Source organism: Hippocampus zosterae, chromosome 18 (assembly GCF_025434085.1).
Source record: "Hippocampus zosterae strain Florida chromosome 18, ASM2543408v3, whole genome shotgun sequence".
NCBI classification, from domain to species: domain Eukaryota; kingdom Metazoa; phylum Chordata; class Actinopteri; order Syngnathiformes; family Syngnathidae; genus Hippocampus; species Hippocampus zosterae.
Window position 1 is genome coordinate 14,970,916 of NC_067468.1, and position 20,301 is coordinate 14,991,216.

Here is a 20,301-nt window from a genome sequence, read left to right on the forward strand (position 1 = left end):
ACAAAACGATATGCTGTCACTCTTCTTGCTTTAGGAAGCTCAAGAAATCAGTCAGCAGAAACATGAATGTTTCATGTTGGACTGGATGGAAGCGAAACACCGAAGACGGAAGCATTGTAGATTTTTTAACAAGTGGTGTTAGCCTTTTTTGGTGGGGATTTTTTTTTTAACTGCCTCCCGCTCAAATGTATCAAGAACAAAATGGCAGCAATTAATTAACATTCCCTGCACTGAAGCCCGGGAAGCTCGGAGGTAGACTCGCCTTGCGGAGAGAAGCTAACGGCTAAGGCTAATGGCTAGATAGCTATCTCACCTAGCGTTGATTCAAATTGGTTGTGTGAATAGACAGCGCGTTGCGTCGGCAGGCGGCAAAGAAAGCCAACTACTCGCTGGCAAGCTAGCTGGCAAGCTAGCGGTTCCGGAAGATTAGCAAACTTGAGCGGATATCATGTGAACGCGAGACATATGGTCAGAAACAATGTCGGTCTTGTTGAAAAGTATGACGGTACACGGAAGGGAAACCCAAAGCGCAACGTGCTAGCCGAGGTTGGGCTGTTAGAAGAGGAGGAGAACTGCTTCTGGCGTTAACAGTGAATCTTTGGTTTGTTAGCTGAGGTTTCTGTTGTTCGTTGAACCATTTTTTGACGCTGAAAAACTGCATAGGCACACGTTAAAGACACTCTTCAACCGTGAGAGACACATGAATGTTCGGACATTTGCAGGCCGGAGGGAAGAACACTGACGACGGCGTCCTCCCGCCCACCCCCCCTCCCCGTGTGTTTTTTTTCCCCCCTTTTTCAGTCCCCCAACTTGGCCGCGGCTTGACTTGCCTTCTGCCAAAACAAAGCTATTCCTCCTCTCTTGTGATGTCATCCCTCCTCATCCTCACAGCGTCGTCCTCTATCCTTGACATCACTGAATCCACTCTTTTTGATTTTTTTTTTTTTCCTCCCCCAAATATTTTTGGTTTGTTTTTTGTTTTTTTTTTTGGTAGTAATACTCTTCCATCTCCAGTCCATTTGTTGGAACAGTTAGGTGCAGAAAAAGGGTTTTCTTTGGTTTCGATTTGTCAATAAATACAAAAAGTCTCAGTGTCCTTACCCCCCCCTCCCCCCCACCCCCAATCTTAAGCCTTTGGCTTGCTTCTAACCAGGCTCGGACCGGCCTGGGGGTTTCTACAGGAGCAGGGGCTGCTGACTGGCGCCTTTGCTTTGGTTCGGTTGCTATTTTTTATTTTTTATTTTTGGTTTGATAGCTCACGTGAGAGATGATTGATGAGGTGATTATGGATCGCAAAGGCTGCAAGAACATAGTAGGAGGTGATGGCGGTTGAGGTGTTGTCGCGGGGGGGTTTCCTATTCCCGTCACAGTGATCGTATAAGGGCGCGCCGTATTTTGGTAACGATACGCGCCGCGAACAAAATGTTGACATCGGACGATGGATTTGTTTGAAGCGCGACGGCACGTCCTCTCACTCGAGATCCTCTGCGGGAGACGGACTTTCCAGACATCGTCTTTGGATTGTCCTCTTTAACTATTACAAAGGCCCTGATTCGCCTGGGCAGTCCGTCCCCCGCGGGATCAAATGGTCGTTGCCGTCGCTCTTTGCGGTGGTTCGATATGGCGGTCCAAAAATGGCCGATTACAAGATACGAACGAAAAAAGGAAGATCGAGTATGGCAATCTTTGCTATCCCTCAACGTTTCTGATCGTTAAAGGCCATCACACTTAAAGTGTTCCGCAATAAGATTTTTTTTTTCTCTGTTTCTAGTTTCTCGTAATGGAAATCGTTTCACCCAGTTGAAGACTCTGCCAATGCTGGAATACAAAAAAACCACTGGCCGGATGTGGCGACTCAAAATCGGGGTCAACTGGAGGACGTGGGTTAAGCTTGGCCACGTTTCTGTCGGGTTGCACGTTCTGGGCAACGCATTTGGGAAAGGACGCGCGGGATGACGCGCCAGCGTGCAACTTAGCGCGTGACGGCGAGAGAGCGCAGAGTGGATTTCAGCCACCGTTTAGAAAAATGGCATCCTGAGTTTTTTTTTCTAAGATGCGGAAAACCACTTGGCTTGGCAGACAGCCCCGGTTCTATTGCAAAAGAAATGTGCTTCAACATTGTGCTCGCATGACTCGTACACATTCCCGGGGGGAGTTGGGGGGGGGGGGGGGCAAACTTGCAGTTGATCATATCGGCTCAGACTGTGATGAAGGTTGATGTGCCTGCGGCGGATCCCGGCCAAGTGTGTCTTTGTGCTTCCGTTGTCAAGCCTAACATTGCAGAATTGACGACTTCTTACGCCTCCTTTGTGGTCTTTGGTTAAGATCGGAGCTCGATGGCGACGCTCGTCAAGTTCAAAACGACAGCGTGAAGGCAAATGACTTTTTTTCCCCGTCGCCGGAATTGAACTCGAAGGGTGACGTCAGAATGTGAATTTCTATGACTCGGTGCCAAACGTAAATAAATCAATAAATAAGAAAAAAATGGAATTGGATGTTTTCATTGCGTACTCTTTGGTTTTGGGGTGAGGAGTTAACGTTGGTTTTGGACATGGGACGGAAATGTCCAGTCGTTCTTTGCACATTCTGTAGTCATAAAGCTTTCGTTGGATAGTCCGGCGGTTGCTTCCTAGCTTATATTGCATAATAGAAAACATATATTGTCCTCTCGTCTTTGGTATTTAGGCTCGTGTGGTCCCAAAAGAGACACCAGTGGTGAAGATTTTTTTTTTTTTTTTTTAGCCTTCAGCTTCTAGGAATGGATTTGTGATGAGTTTGCAAAAGGCGGTTTTGGGTCCAAGTCGTCACAGTGAGCAGCCCCTCTCTCAATTTGTCCCCTTTGACAAACAGACAAACAAATCAAAGTAAAAGGTTTGGTTTTCCCCGCTTTGGATCAGGCTAAACCAGGACCGCCCCCCCCTACCCGCCCACCCGCCCTTTAGCCACCCCCCGTCCTACCCCTCTCACCCCCGTCACCAACCCCGCCTCCGATCATCACGCTTTGGTACAAGTGCTGGACGCTGAAGATTGGGCGCCGGGGCTGGCTCCGTCGTCTGTCCATTTGTCCAGGCTCCGGCGTCGGGCGTTCATGAAGAAATTGCTGACGGTGGTGAGTTCCAGGCCCAGCTGCTGCGAGATGGTCAGCTGCATCTCTTTGGAAGGCCGCTTGTTTTCTTTGAAGATGGCCAGCAGCGTTCGCCTCTGCAGGTCGGTGAAGACCAGGCGGGATTTCTTTGGTGTGTTGTTGCGCTCCTTCGCCGTGTCCTGCTCCTTCCGCTTGCACGCTGCAGCCGATAAATGGCAAACGAGACAAGACAGGCGCAATGTTAGCGTTGCCCATCGGGGGGAGTAGCGCTAAAGTGAAATGTAAAAGGAGAGACATCGCAATCACTCAGACACACACACAAACAAACACAACCGCTGCAATCAATGAACAAGGCGCACACTTGAGTGATTCAATCACCCCCCCCCCCCGACTCCCCACCCTCTGATCGGGGTTACACTGAGGATCAAATATTATTCAAAAGGGGTTCTGAGAACAAGGGGGAGGGGTTGAGAATCAAGCAGTTGGTGAGTGTAAAGGGGTGGGCGTGGGGGTGGGGGGTGGGGGAGGGGCGTGCTCTTTATAGGTGAGACGGCCGTGATCAATAGGATCAATAAGGCAGAGTTGCTCCGTCTTTCATCGGATCGCTGCCGTGTTGCTAAACGCGTCCATAAGTGCGGGCAGTATCGGCGATCATTTTGGATAAGTTGACCTCCGTGGTCTCGGATATCGTTGCCCGGGTGCTATCGTCGTAACGCCGTTTTAAGAATCCTCTGATGAGTTATGCCGCAATCAATTTCGGGCTGTCAGAATGATTCGGCTTGGCGAGATGATGGGAGCAGTCGATTTGTTCTTCCTCAAAGAACGATCAGCGCGAGACTCGACAAACCGATGAGACTGGATGATGCGGACTCAAGACTTTTTCTTTGTTGTTGTTGTTCTTCTTAAATGTTTTTTTTTTTTTCGAGACAGCCTTTCGGTACAGTTGACTTATTGTTCCTTTAGTTAAATATGTAAAGGTAAATAACGCAACTCCTGTTTCGAAGCTCTAGAACAGGGGTGTCCAAACTTTTTGCCAAGGGGGCCAGATTTTATGTGGTAAAATGTCGGGGGGCCGACCTTGGCTGACATTCTTTACATTGAACAACAATATTGTTCAACAAATTTTAGTAAGCCAGTCTGTTTGACATTTCCATTTTTATTTTAATTTCAACAATTTTAAGAATTTCTTTTGGTTCATTTGAAACGGGTATATCACATGCAACTGCTTATTCACTTGACTTTTTCTTAAACAGAAGTCTCCTGAGTGCAAATTGATTGATTTGAAACATAAAATGGATCACCATACATATCCACAACTGCAAGGATCATTTGAAATATGACATATCAGTCAATATAATGTCTTGTTAACTCGTGAGTGATGCCCTCTAGTGTCTAAATGCTATTACTCATTTAGTGAATGCTATTACTAATTTAGCCACTAGAGGGAAGCAGTACTCTATGAAACATCACTCACCAGTCTACGAGACCTCAGTCAATGCAACACGTGTTCCATTGCGCCCAACCTGCGGGCCAGACGGCACTGATTTTATGACAGGGGCCGAGGGCCGGATAAAATTCGACCGCGGGCCGGATTTGGCCCGCGGGCCGGACTTTGGACATGCCTGCTCTAGAAAAATGGATGGTCTGTCATGTTTTTTCCTTTTGGTCTTTGCACTTTCTTATGACGCATTTAAATAAATAAATAAATAAATAAATAACCACCCCCCCCCTCATCAAAAACACAATGATCAGATAGTGCAGATGGCAGCTTGGAAAGCAAATTGTTGACCAAGCCTCATCTGAAGCAACTTGAGTCAAGTGTTCGGAGTGGCTCGCAAAACAACAAACAGCAAGAGTGCAGGCCGACCAAATGTTCTTTTTATCGACACCGTTACTGTAAAGAGAAATGCGGATGGAAAGCAGATGTGTCGACAATGGACAGAGTGGAACAACAAGCCCGGAAGAGGAGGAGAAAAACCCAGAAGAAAAGAAAGCACGGTAGATGATTAAAGAGGCGCTAAATTAACGGGATGCGTTTTATCATTTGTGCCCGTTTACCTCTCAGTTGGTGGGTCTTTTTATCCGTTTGGTGTATTTTAGCATCCAATTAGGTAGACGCCCAAATGTCATATCAAATTACTTTTTCAAATGCAAAAACATTCCCCCCCAGTCACGGTTGTGTGGTTATAAATTATTTGTCTTATTTAATTTTTACTTGTGATACTCAGACGAAACACTTTTGCCACTGTTTCACCACCCCCCCCCCCCCCCGCCCACACAAAAAAAAGCAATCTGACATAAACCCTTTCATGCAACAACGATACCCTGATAACACAACAAGCCGTCCACTGTAGTAGCCGCTGTCCCCAAAAGGCTTAAAATTGTGCTTGGAGCACAAAAAAAAAAAAAAATTGTGAATTGGAATGAAAGAAGCTTCTGAATGCTAACAGTATCGCATTTCATTGAATACAGGCACATGATGAGCGATATCTACTTTGCCGACTTCTCGACACCAACTTCCAAGCCACAATTTGCCCCATCGCTGCCATCAGCAACATCATTCCAACAAATGCACCTAACAAATTAATGGGGAGGGGGGGGGGGGGTGCAGATACTTCAAAAAAAGGGACTGCTTTGTGGAAGACGCGCGTGGATCGGTGGTTCTAATGGGATAAAAACGTGTGTGTGTGTGTGTGTGTGTGTGTGTGTCGTCTCTGATCTTTTCTCCCTCCATCAGTTTTGCTTTCCTCAGCACTCTTTTGTCTCCATTAGCACCCTGCGCCATTGTCTTGTGTCCATCCTCCTTCGCCGCCTCTATCGTTTTACTTCTTCGGGCCTGTTCGCATCACTCACCCCCCCTACCCCACCCCCCCTCCTCTTCCTCATCTTTCTGCCCCTCCTATCGCTCTTTTTTTTTTTTCCTTTCACCAAGGCTTGCCTCCTCGTGCACTCTGTATCTTTTTTTTTTTTAATTGCACCATTACCACTTATGCCTGGTATCCATTACAGCGAGGGCATGTAAGTGCAGGGTAAGTAGTAAAGTCGTCCTTCAACATACATTTCACTGCTGGAGTGTGGCGCCACGTTTCGGCATATCCAAACACTCCCATCGGGAGCCAGCAGAGCTGAATTGAGGATTTTGTTCAATCTTTTGTCAGCAGCTTGTCACAAGTGACTCCGTTTGCTCCCAAATATTACCGCGATGAATTGACATTTGAGTCCACTGTTATCTATTTCTGAAGTCTAGTTGTGGTCAAAAGACGACCCGGTGAATTTCACAACTACCGGTATGCTACATAATCGATCCTGGATCCTTGTTAGCATAAATGTTGCGCGCACATGACAAATAAAAGATGATTCTTCCTCCTTTCAGACACAACATATGCGATGTAGCCGATTTATATGAAGGTGTGCAATATTTTAGCACTTAGCAATCAACGCTATATAATAGCCCTGAGTGTGTGTGTGTGCGTGCGCGAGTGTGTGCGGTTGCGCCTAATGCTCTGTGATCATTTCCCTCTTTCCGTTTTGACAAAACGGAAATGCTCTCTCGGTCTCCACGGCGCAATGTAGTCGGAAGAGGAGCGCTCCCAAAAACATACAACATCCAGGATATGATATTTCCACCTAGCAGGACGGCGGCTCAGGTCCATTTGTTGTGGTGTGCGCCGTTAAATGTGAACGGAATCTTCATTTCTATGCAGTAGTGTGGGGGGGGGGGGGCATCAAAGTGTGTTTTTTGTGTTTTTTGTTTGTTTTGTTGTTGTTTTTGTTGTCTGTTGAAACTTTTTTTCCCCTCCTGGGACTCAAAGGAAAGGGTGGTGGGGGGGGGGGGGTTGTTCTACTTTGTTTTGTTCAATAGGGTGTGTTACCCTCCTGTTGTGATGCCACACGATTTTTGTCGCCCGTGGCGCAAATGGGGGCGAAGGTCCTTGATTTTATTAATGACGTCACACTGAGCATTCTTTTCCGTTGATGTAAACACACACACACACACACACACATGCGCACGCGTGTGAATACTTGTTTGTGTTCAATTCCCACATCGAGTGTCCTAACCGGTGGAAATCCCCCACAGGAGCACTAAAAGTGTAATCACCCGTTGCTTAAAGACGTTTCTAATGTAAAGAAAAATATGGAATTACATCAGCGCTATTCAATACACTTAGCGGCCCAAGCACTTAATCATTAGTGTAACTGATTGGAGATCAATATCAGCATAAAATTAATGGTGTGAATGTGCTACGAGTGTGTTTCATCACTGGGCCGTTTCCATGTTGCAAAGAAATTTTCCATTTTTTTAAAAATTCATTTTGCTAGTTTGTGGGTTTAATACGAGCGTGATGCTGATGTCACACAGAGAATCCCGTCCCTTTTTCAAAATAAAATATTTCGCAATAAGTACACGTCATGTTTTGAGAAGATTGAGTCAGAGAGGCGATCAAAAGAAGTTTTTGTTCCCTCGCACTGTTTGTCGTCGTTTTCAGCTATGCGTCAGAAATCCGTTTCACCGTTTGCTGCCCAGTAATTCAACACACCGTTTTGGGACATGCGGGAATTCCCAGCAAGTGAGCCCCAGTGCCGGAAAACCGGGTCATACACATCTCTCCATCCATCCATCCATCCATCCATCCATCCTGAAGACACGATAAGACAATGGCCCCGGAATGAGTAACGAGGCTCCAAATTACAGAAAGTTTGAATTTCCAGGCGAGTCTCTCGGGCTTCGGGGAAAACATTCACTAACCATGACCTTCTAAATGTTGACAGTGAGGATAAGTCAAAGGGAGCCAGTGTTTAATCACACATGTATACACACACACACACACACGCGCGCACACACACCCATAGACACGCTCGGCTAATAGATGATGAGTTAACCGGCTTCTCCGTACTCGTCCTTATCAGCTCTGTTTTTGGCTTCCCGAAGCCACCGGCGGCCTGTCTCGCAGCACACAGCAGAGAGCAAACACGGGGCAGAAAGATAATATTCCGCAATCAATACATCGTTAGGGATTGTTATTGATGATTGATCAAGAGGAGCTCGTCTCCACTTTGTTCCGTGCCAACTCACCCGAAGTTGATCAGATTTGCTTGTCGGTCAGGTGCCAAAACGCCCGTGGCGGGGAAAATACTTCAAGTCACACGAATCTGACGTCTTTTTTAATTCTATCGATGATGTAGTGAAACGGGAAGTCGAATGTGGAGCGCGGCAATTGGCGCAATGATGGCCGTCAGAGCGAGCGGATGGACGCGCATTTCCGGCGACCCCCCCCCCCACCCCCCCGGTAACCTGTCAACTTATTTAAAGGCCGCAATATCTACAATTGGATGCGATCCATCTCATCTAAAACTTGAATCCAATAACAGGCGGTATCAAGGAAATGAATCCAGTTATGTGGGACAATCAGATAGAAGAGGATTGCACCCGGTTTCATAAGTCTAATGCACATCAAACGAGATTTTAATGCTTTTACCACCAAATATGAAGGCTTGGGGGGGGGGGGGGGTAGCTAACCGCCAGAGTTCATCATTGTCTCGCCTTATGATCAGGTTTGCTGTTGACTTATCAGCACCAGCGGAGACAATGATAAGCCTTCGGGTCATCTGAAGAAACACTCTCTGGGGTGGGGGTGGGGTGTTGGGGGGTGGGGGGAGTGGGGGGGTTGTTCTATAAATCTACTTCAGAATCGCAAGAAAAAAAAATTGAGGATTAAGTCCAATATGAACTATACACTGTTGTGATCTGGACAACAATCTGGATCTAGTAACAAAATAACATTGGGGGGGGGTTGGGGGGGGTTAGAACATGCTACGCAGAAACTAGCAGTGAATGATGCTGGCCAACAGACATTGGACGCTATCAATATTAGCTCTGTCGCAATACACTCGTTTGACATGAACACACTCTCGTCGAGTATCAACATCTGCACAATTATGCAAGTCGCACGCATGGACTTTGTTGTATCGCCTTCGGGGTTATTTCGGACGAGCGAAAATACCGACGCCTGCTTTGACAAACGCACCCAATGTTTAGGAACGCGCTGCATCCCTGCCGAAGGGACTTTACAATTTGGTCCCAGATTCATTCAGGCCGCGGAAATATTCCAAAAGGGCAATAAACGTTTGTTCAATTTACGGGAAACATTTGGTTTAATAGCAGTATTGAAAGTCGGGGGGAATTTGCTGCGAAATATTTTGCTGCGTTTTTCGAGGGCATCTTCAATACAGGAAGTATTTGGGGGCAGAGACAGATGAGCGGTGCCTTGCCCTGTAAATTGATGTCTTTCGTGACCACGCTTATGTCTCACTTTATGAAATCAATATTCGGAATTGAAATGAATTGACATTCCAAGAATCCATTGCAGCCCCCCACCCCCCTCCACCCCCAAAGAATTTTAATTCATTTTTTTTTTTGCCAGGCGCTTTAAGTCAAGACAAATGGCGCACCGCATTATATCAAAATGTCATAGCGGACGATTCTTCACCTGGAAGGTCCAAGCTGTCATTAAAATTCATTTCCGAATCATGAAACCTCTCAGTGGAATACAAACGGTTTGTCAGCCTTAACCCCCCCCCCCCCCCCCCTCCCACTCACTGCCTTCCGTTCTCTTCCAGGAACCAGTCCGGATCAGGTTCCTACAGATCAATGAAGATCTCGGTCCGTAGCGTTTACCTTATCGTTGCCGGTATTAATGCTCTTTTAATCTGCTCTGGATTACTGCCATCGATCCGCATACATGCACCCCAACGCACGGGCCCGGCCCCAGCTGCTGCTTCCCGATCGAACGCACACACACACACACACACACACACACACACACACACACACACACAGAATATCTAAATAAAGCGGAGCAGAGACAACAAACGTTGCCGTTTGGTGTCAGTATCAGAGCATCAGCTGAGCATTGATCCACTACAGACGCAACATCAGCAAATTTGCAGGCCGCTGAGGCAACACGCAGCTATCAAACGACAACCGATCTATTTTTCACCGAATGCCGATTCGATGATTCATCCTCGTTCTAGATCACTTGTCCTCATTGGGGTCACGCGCGGGTGGAGGGGGTGGGGGGGGGGGTCTGGAATAGAACCCAGCTGACATCAGACTCTGGACTTGTTGCTAGCTAGTAGCAGAGCACATGTAAACAAATGGCCATTCGCATCAACAATGAGTGGGAGTCTTCGATTTGCCGTTTTTTTTTTCTCTCCATGTTGAAGGAAACTGGACCACCTGCATGGGCAGAACATGTCAAATCGAGCCGAGCCGAGATTCCAACCCTCAACTCTCGGCTGCACGGCTGTGACGCTAAGCTAACCGCGCGATGACAATCTGCCGATTAACACGATTAGTCATCGTGAAATATATCGGCCTATCTCGTACGTTTTATTTTTACCCTGATATCTAATCGCGTTCACCTCTTTTAATCTCGTTATTACGCAATGTTTTCCAACGCGAGGTCGAATACCGCCAGGGTTTTTTAGTTGTCCTTTGATTTCTCTCGCCGCTGTTTGTCTTTCGCCATAATGCCCGTCCGGAGACCGACACCTCCGTGCCGCCTGTCTTTATTCATTACACCCGCAGACAGAATTATCTCAGCCACGCTGCGATGACAATACTAATGAACCGGAGGAAAGTCGAGGGCAAGGCGGAGCATTTTTTTGAGCGACAACAAAGAGAAAAGAACGGACAAAGTGGGAACATAAAGTTTGGTTGGCGAGCGTTGTCCGAAGTCTCTGCTTGTTGGTTTTGTGACATCATCACGAAGCACAATGGCCACTGTTTGAGTTGTAATCTCATCAAATCTCTTTCTGACGTCCATTTTACAGGAAATACACAAATAATATCTCCCTAATATTATGGACGCAATGTTATGTTTGGGAAAAGTTTTGTTCAAATGTCATCATGTCAGCCCAGAATAAAATTTGGAGCCGACTGCAAGATTTTGATTCTTGCATCCGTTCACAATTTTCAATCGCCACTCAAAGATGTCGTTTGAGTTTTAAAATGACATGCATGGATGACAAATCTCTGTTTTCATTCATTCCAGTTTCCATTTGCTCCGGGTTGAGTGAGTGCTATTTCTGAGGAGAGGCAGAGAGAGAGAGCGCCGAGCTCACAACCTCCATTTTGTTCATTCCAAAAAGTGTTGACATCAGGACTCAAGTCGGCTACCGAAGATCTGATTTCTACTCGTGGAGGAGGATTTGTGTTCACGCCGCTCTTATTTCTTCCCGCTGCTTTTTGTGTGGCTTGGACGAGCGCTCGGGCAGATGTCACGTTTGATTTGACCGCCTTAATAAAGCCGAGACGGGGGCCCATTTTCTTCTCATTGCTGCTCTGTTGAGCCGGGGCGACACTCGTACCACTCCAACACCTCCGTAAATGTTGAGGACGCTCGAAATCGAATAAATGACCGCACGGCGGCTGTGATATGCTACGCCCCTAGTGAGAAGGAGCGAGGCCGATATTTACTCTTTTAAGATATTGATGAGCTGCTGGATTATTTTCACGCTTGTGTTTAGCACCGCCGGTGAAATATTTGGTGAAAAGAAAATATGAGCGGAGCAGTCTGAATTTTGTGGTTCTATTTGCCTTTCAGGTGGCCCGGTAGTCCAGTGGTTAGCACGTCGGCTTCACAGTGCAGAGGTACCGGGTTCGATTCCAGCTCCGGCCTCCCTGTGTGGAGTTTGCATGTTCTCCCCGGGCCTGCGTGGGTTTTCTCCGGGTGCTCCGGTTTCCTCCCACATTCCAAAAACATGCATGGTAGGCTGATTGGACGCCCTAAATTGTCCCTAGTTGTGAGTGTGAGTGCGAATGGTTGTTCGTCTCTGTGTGCCCTGTGATTGGCTGGCAACCAATTCGGGGTGTCCCCCGCCTGCTGCCCGAAGACAGCTGGGATAGGCTGCAGCACTGCACCCCCCGCGACCCTAGTGAGGATCAAGCGGTTAGGAAGATGAATGAATGAATATTTGCCTTTCACTCAAAAGGTGAAAAAGCAACAACAGACACGAAGCAAAGACCTTCAAAGGCCACTTGCTGATGTTGGGTGGGGGTGGGGGGGCAACCGGTCTCCCACTTTATGTGAAATCGCGCAGCAATTTGATCTCTTGTGCTGCATCCCTACAGTTTGATTGACTGTTCGTTTTCTAAAGTCAGTACCCTTGCCGGACAGAGTAAAACCCGTCTTTTTATCCCGAGGCGATCAAGAAAGCAGTCAAGGCTGTCATCACAGGTCGGGTGCCAATCAAAGCCTGCATCCCGCAAACACCTCGGCTGCCTTCGCTTTTATCGGACGGATGAGAGGAGACGCGGTTTGAAAGGAGGGGAAAAAAAAAGTGACCTGGTCAAGGTGATAAAAGGCAGTTCTCGAAAGAATGGGAACAAATGTCAAGAAAGCATCAATCCTCGTCACCCTAATCCCATGTTAGTTACCTGCGCAGAAAACAACAACCAAAAAAAAAAAAAAAACCTGGACTTGGACTTTGTCTTGAACCACTTTCAATCGTCTTTGTGAATACACGCTGACGCTTCTTTGTAGGTTGAAATTTTATTTCTAGGGCACTTGCACAACAACCGCAGCTGCAACGAAAGAGAGAATCGAGATAGAAGGTTCCAGTATGAGGACGCCGATGAAAAATGATCCGACATGACGTCTCTCCTATTTGCAACGATCCGATTTTGAATGTAAACAAACAAACTGCCGACGGTTTTCCCATTGAATGGTTCAATTCCCCTGTCACATTTAGCAATCCGACTTAGCGGATTGTTGAAGGATACGACTTTATCTGCTCAATGACCCGGTCGCATCGAACGAACTCTAATGATGATAAAGAATATCTGATGATGTAAATGCATTATATTGATATGTCGTTATTCTGAATGCACGAATGACCATCATCCAATTCGGAGCGAACAAAATGACTTTATTAGACTCTATTATTTATTGATTTAAAAAACGCTACCGTACGAACCTAGAGAGCCGCTGCACACGTGCTCCAGAGCATTCGAATACGTTGTGATGCGATGTCATGTGCGTACAATTATTTATGTTGTTCTTCCGTTTAAGCGTAAGAGTATACGGTGTCGTGCTGGAGCTTTGTAAACAACAAGCCAACTTCTTCCGTTGAAACCAATCGCAAACGGAAATGTGCTCCAAGCAGCCAAAAATCTGTGATTATGGATCAATAGCCACACGGTGAATAGGAAGCAGGTCCAAAGAAGAGAACCTGAAATCAGAAGCGATCTGTATTGGCGGAATCTGTACGACTGTCAGCCCGAATACGTGGCCGCAAAAACACACGGAGAGCAACTGCCGGTAATTGTCGTGCCGTACAGCAGAGTCCGGCTCATTAATAATGCACCGAATCTGCTCGCAGCTGGACACGCCAAATGGAAGCGATTCAGAGTCTGATCATTGGGATTTGCGTTGCGATTTGAGCAAAAGGACCGGACTTATCTCGTTCATACTTTCATGCCTCCACGTGTGTCATTGCTCAAGTCTTATGGGGGCCAGCGTATCCGCTGACAGTTCCAACGTCATCCCAGATGAACAAATGTGAGCTCATCCGATGACAGGATTAGTCATCCATGCCATCCCATTTTGCTTTTCTTCGTTGTCAATGCTATCGCCGATTAGTTGCACAACGGTCGCACCGACGGAACGGTTTATCCGGAAATATGATCTCGCCTGTATTCCAACACTGATTTGTGGATCGTTTTCTTTTCATCCATAATTCATTGGGCGTCACGGGCAGCATCCTCCAACCAAACAATGGGCTGCGCACTTCTCTCCCTCCCCCCTTTTTGTTCCCTCCCTCCATTTTGCCTGGTTAACCCGGCTGTGAGGTGAAGAAGAAGTGAAGTGAGCAGACCGAGGAGGGTCACGCCGAGATTCCCCATCAATAATTCATCGGGTTGCTGCTGCCTCTGCTCTTGTGTTCGATTCCCCTGACAATCACATAATATCCACCCTCCCCCCCCACAAAAAAAGAGAGAATGAGAGGGAGAAACGAGGCAAAGAGGTAACGCTCGGGACACATTTCAAGGCTGCTCACCTTGGAGCGTTCGGACGCGTTTTCGTATCAATTAAGTCACCATTTCGTAGCTCCGATGGGCGGGGCTTGACACCAAACTAAATTGACATGCCAATGATTAGAGTTGGATTAATTCGTTCTTGAGCTTTGAAGTTTCGAGAGTTCCCTTCCACTCCATGTACTGTAGATTGATTCAAGTCACGAAGATAAATTCCCATAGCTGCGCCTTCCACCTCTAAGCCAAAATAAAAGCCGGCGTGCTACAACTCCACAAGGCATTTTTTTTTTTGGTGGTTGTAATTGCCCAACATTTTTGGGGGTCCTGTCCTATTTTGTCGCACTATGTCATCGTAGGTGTTGCCGGCGGAACGTGGCCATTTTCTTTGACATGGCGTACGGTGACGATTGAAAGTATGCTAGATTTTAGACCAGGTGAAAGCAGGTCTAAGTTATGGCGCAGGTGGCTTAAAAAGTGATTTTGGTGGCTTTGATGCCGACAGATTCTGACCTGCGCGGATATGTGTGGCGGATGCGAACGTATTTCGGTCAAAACATGACGACAGCGTGAGGTGGATGTCACACGTGTACGCACGATTAAATGTGGAAGGCGCTCTCTACAGCAGTCAACTTTACATCATCTGACAATGGAGATCTTCTTACAGTTCCATACAAAAGTATTTTACGTGCTCCGATCTTTTGCGTGGACTCTAGCGAGTCCATTTCGGCTTACGCAACATCAAAGACTGTGTGCGCGCCTTCCCTGTGCGGAATTTGAAGGGGATGGGTCGAGGTAGTTAGGCTGTCGTCACTCCCACAACGGCGCAAACGCAGCTTTCTACTTACGGCGTCGACAAAGAGACCAAAAGAAGAAAACTCCACCAACGAGCACAGAGCACTTTACACTAGAATAGCAAATAGGGTATTCTACAAAAACTTTTTTTTTTTTTACTTGTACATCCAAATGACAAAGCTAGCGGTCATGAAATAATGAAGTAGCTTCGCTGAGTCCCGGTCAACTTTGAGTTTCGGTATCTTCAGCAAGGGAATTGCGACGGCACGAACAGTGTGGATGCAGAGGAGCGGCTCTTGACCCCTGTTCCAAGGGACTACACTGCTTTTATACACAACAGTCAAACTGGTAGCAATATTTATTTTGAAAAGATGAAGAAAGGCTTCATAGTACCCCCCCCCCCTCCAACCCACCCCGCAACGGTCACATTTACCACAGCTAATATCCGCATGTTGCAACTCTAACCTTTGACCCGAGCTCTATGAGCTGGCTGTAGCATTGTTGATGGAGGATTTGCAGCTCCCTGTTGTGCCATAGTCAGTTCAAAAAGTCATATTGGCGAAGAGCGAGTGCAATGAAATAACGATCGTCATCCCTGGGCGGCCACATACATAATCTTCGCACTCCAATGACCACAGCTGATCACCTCATTCAACGATATTCAGTCGTTGGAAGTTCCACACAAACAGGAGCATGTTTTCCTTGACTTACGGGGTCATTCACCTGACGGCTTTTTTTTAAGAGTTTGGAAAATGTGGTTGGGGAAAAATACCGATCAGGACAATAACAATCCACTCACTTCAAGGGAGGATGGCACAATTGCTCTTGTGCGCTGACATTTTCTGATGAGAAAGCAAGAATCCGGGCGTGAATTGTAGACGTTGAACAAATAACCACGGCGAGCATGTCGCGCATGCAAACGTCAAGCGGCAAAGCAAAACAAGCGCCACAGGACAGCAGGATGCTGGCTAGTGTGTGTCTGCATATTGCCGATTATTTTTAACACACATGGCATGAAAGCGCTTGGCCCCAAATCCCCCCCCCCCCCCCCTCATTCACGGAAGGCATTTCCTGTTAATCTATATAATCAAACAACAGCCGTCAAAACCAAGCGACCCCTGCCATCGGGTCGATGGACGGAAATCGAGGAATCAAAGAACAGTGCAATTGTGCAGAGATAATCTCATCTGTCAGAGCTTGAGCACAAACTGCATATATCTATATACACACACACACACACACACACACACGCAAAAGTAGAACATAACGGTCATGTTATAAAGCTCAACAAAAACTGCCACCACAATCCTAAAACCGTTGTGTTTTGAAACCTTGATTTCATATTATTGGGGGGAAAAAAATGCGTATTTCCCCCACACACAAAAAAAAAATACACTTCAAATAGACCTTGATATTACACACTGCATTTTAGTTTTGCAAAGCACAAGTCACAGTTCTTTTTTTTATGGTAAATAAAAATGGATGGATTGAAATTTTCCTTTTAATCGTGAGAGATGTATTTTTTGGCAGGGCAATTGAATCAGTTGACGTGAGCAAACCACGACTAAGTCCAGCACAAATAACTGCAATGCCATCATCTAATTTAAAATTGAATCAGTGTAAGTTATGCTTGCCAAATTCAAAATACTAGCACTACAATTGAAAGCGATAAAAAATAAATCCCACAACTGATTGTTTTGGATTGAACAACAAGCCTTATTTGAACAGTTTTGGGTTCTTGTACCACACGGATTATTTAAACAAGCCATACTTTTTACTTTACTTTTTTTTTTAAACATACATTTCAACCTAATCATACCCTAATAGAGAGTAACATCATTTGAAAACCCAAAATTTACTAAAACTGTAAATTTCCCCATTGTGGGACAAATAAAGGATATCTTATCTTAAAATATTTGAAGAGCGTTAGCATTTGACAAATGTCCATCTTGACTTCAAATCAAAATGTATATTTAACTGCAGATCACCACATCCACCAATGACTTGAAATCAAACAATTTTTCTCCCCACATTTCTTTTTTGCATTTTTTTCTTCAATTAGATTTATTGCTGAATGCATTCTTTATTTTATTTTATTCAACTAAAATCCATAACTTTCAAATATTTCAATCTTTTTTTTTGCTGGTCATAAAAAAAATACAACGCACTAAAATGAGCTCAAATAAAATGTGCAGCGTTGTTTTTTTTTTTTACTCTACATGGTTGAAGAAGTAAGTCATCGTTGGATGCAAAACTAATTCTCATTTATGTCTTTTGCACTCAGTAACCCAACACTATTTTGTGACTACAATTTTTTTTTTGCCTTTTTCGAAGAGAAAGGTGAAATAAACCTCGCCTTCACTGAGTGAACATCAGAAAACTGCTTGTACAGCACAACTAAACCTCAGCAATATCACTTAATGCTCCTTTTGGTACATTTCGCCACCATGCTGACGCCTCTCCAACAACAACTTAAATCGAAAAAATGAACACACACACACACAAAAAAAAACTCACAATAAAAAAATAAAAAGCTGAACCTTTTATAGGGCCCCTGCTGCTGTGGCTGTCCCCTGCAGACAATGGGGGTGAGGGGGGGATTGTTGTTGGGACACAAACCAGGTTCCTCACTAGAGGGGGCCCCAGACCAATTGAATTGACAACCTTTTCTGTCACAACCTCCTGAGCCCCTCAAGCAAGCCGAATTTGTTTCGATAACACCCCCCCCCCCCCACACACACACACCGCCTATCTATCTAGCCCACTCAACTAAAGTAAAACAGTGGCCGCTCAACGATTGAATCAAGCGTGGCTCAATCTTATAGTAGGCAACAAATCGCTCGAATAGACTTTTCACTGTCATTTAGTGCAAGCTTGTCTTCGGTGGGGGACATTTTTGTGAGTTGAACGGCGTGTTTGGAGGGAAATCCTCTGACCTGGTCATTCCCCATCGATCGCCTTTTTTTGTTGATCAATAATGGTAAACATAATGGCGTGTGATTCAAACTACATTTCGCTCGTGTTTCTTTTTCTTTCCCTCATTGGCCACGCGTGTACACAAAACTCAGCCAAACGCCGCATCAACCGTATTTTGACGGTATTCGAAAAAAAAAATAAGTCGCGGATTTATGTTTTGCTCAATTCTCGCGCAAAGCAGAGCACATTCAGAAAACGAGGTACCTGCCAATCTGAGAGCCGACATCCTCTGGAACTCGGGCTCCTGCAGCCACTTCCACATCCGCCTGAAGGTCTCCCTGCCCGACTTTAGTTTACTCCAGGGTTTGGGGTTCCGCAGCAGGTCCGACAGGGTCCCCTGGGAGCGACACAGGACCCTCTGGGCGAAGATGGCCTGGGGAATGCTGTACCTTTTCAGCTCGGCCGTGATCCTCTGCGCCACCTCCTTGGTGTTGATCTCCTCCAGCTGCCCCGAACTGTTGCCCCCCTGCGTCCCGGAGGAGGAGGGCGGTCTTTCCCTGGTGGAAGCCAACACGGGCCCATGGGACGGTGAGTGGAGGTGAGGGTGAGGGTGGGGGTGCTGTCCCGCCGACGACACCGCATGTCCCGGGTGGTGCATCCCGTTCAGGTGCGGCACGATGCCGCCCGCCGGGGCGCCGAGGCCTCGGTGCTGGTGGTGCTCCCCTCTGGCGAGCATAGAGGCGGTGGGGTCGAAGTTGAGCATCTTGTCGTGACCTCCGTGCGTCGTGGCGCCGTAGTTGTGGAGCCCCTGCTGGGTGTTGTGGAGAGAGCCCAGGCCGTTGCCGAGCACCGGGGAGAGACTCTGACCCATCCCGGACATGGGATCCTTGTGGTAGGGGTTGTACAGGTTGTTCATGCCCGGCAGCCCACGCTCGTCGCGCATCAGCGTGAAGCTGCCGCTGACGTTGCCGGAAAGCCGCTGGTGATGGTGGTGGTGGTGATGATGGAACTTGTCGGACACGGTGGAGATGGGGGGGAGCGGCTGCAGCGGGGTTAAGGTGGTGTAAGTACCGCTCATCCCCATCCCGGGAGAGGACGTGTCGCAGGGCACGCTCATGGCGTGGTGCAGCGGCAGGGACAGATCCGGACGGTACTCCCCGCTGCCGTCCAGTATGCTGGCCATGCCGGACACCATGGCCGAGCGGGATGACGCGGCGGCGGCGGCCAGGTCCTGGTGTATCCGCAGGGCCGCCGCCGCCGCCGCCCCGTGGCCCCCCACCGCCCCCGAGGAGCTCCCGCGGCCGTGGTGAGGGCTGTGGCCGCTCATCAGCTCCACGTCAGGGGCCACGGAGCTCACCGCCACCCCGCCGTGCAGGCTGCCGATGCCGTCCATTGTCATGTCCGGATTCATGGCGTACGCGTCCAGGTCCTTGGCCAGGCATCGATAGGCGTTAGTGTAGGCAGTCTTCATTCATCTGTCGTCAGTCCATCAGGTCGAGCGGAAATATTTCTCCTTCTTCGCTCCCCTTCTCTCCGCCCTGATCGCGCCGGGATGGGTCAGGAGCCGTATCCCGCTCTTCCCCTCACTTCCTCGCTTCTCTTCCCCGTCCTCCGATGGCCTCTCCGCTCCGCTCTCTTTGTGTGTCTCTTCCCCGGTGGCTGCACATCCAAATCGTGTTGATTTCGATCATACGGGCCTGTGCGGTGGCTCCCCCATGTCCAGCCCTCTCCTCCTCCTGTGGTGCTCTGCTCCTCAGACGGGAGCTGTCCACGGTCCCCTTGTGGACCGCTCAACCCAACCTGCTGCCGAAGGGAGGAGTGGAAATGAACAGATCTTAAATGGGGCGGCACCTTTTTTGACTGACCGGAAGCTTAACCAATCAAGATACGTTCGAGGACATTAGTGGGCGGGACGTGCACAACCCCCTGTGGATGCAATATTGTCCTCGGTGATGATCCGGGTGGGATAAATAAGTTAACTCCCTTAGTTTTTTTCAATAGTACGGATGAAACGTGCAGAAAAGTAAATTAATTACACTCTACGAGGGTATTCACACCGCACAAAACATAATACATATTTAAATTCTATTTTTAATCGTATGCTCATTTCCATTATAAAGCTTTAGTCCACCATTCCTGTTGCTTCTATCCGAGCGATCCATCAACATGTTAAAAGTAGTTGGTCACACGAAAACATTGAATCAGAATCGAATACAAGAGCTGGACGCAAATCCTACTTTACAAGAGAAACAAAGCTCATGAAAGGTTGCAGTGGTGAGGGACTGCACTGCAACAACGGGATTGTTTTTTGTTTTGTTTTTTAATTTGCATGAATTTGCCACGCAACACTGCAAACCACATTAACAATACACAGAAATACATTGGAAACTGTGTCAGTCAAAATGTATTATCTTTGCCAAGGCGTCTGATTTTGATGTAGCTCTTTTTCTAGATCAGAGTGCAGGCCTAA

At 47.2% G+C, this 20,301-nt stretch overlaps 1 protein-coding gene across 2 annotated transcripts; it reads right to left on the reverse strand.

The window, feature by feature from the left end:
• Positions 1 to 1,120: 1,120 nt before the first annotated feature.
• onecut2 (one cut homeobox 2) lies at positions 1,121 to 19,644 on the reverse strand. 2 transcript variants are annotated; one of them, XM_052051027.1, is made up of 2 exons: positions 18,096 to 19,644; positions 1,121 to 3,284 (listed from the first exon to the last, which is right to left on the reverse strand). In XM_052051027.1, exons 1-2 carry the CDS (start codon positions 19,300 to 19,302, stop codon positions 2,995 to 2,997), a joined length of 1,497 nt encoding a protein of 498 aa, XP_051906987.1. In that variant the 5' UTR covers positions 19,303 to 19,644; the 3' UTR covers positions 1,121 to 2,994. The 2 variants fall into 2 exon arrangements, with proteins under 2 accessions (XP_051906987.1, XP_051906986.1); XM_052051026.1 differs by having other exon boundaries at positions 18,089 to 19,644.
• Between the last annotated feature and the right edge of the window lie 657 nt (positions 19,645 to 20,301).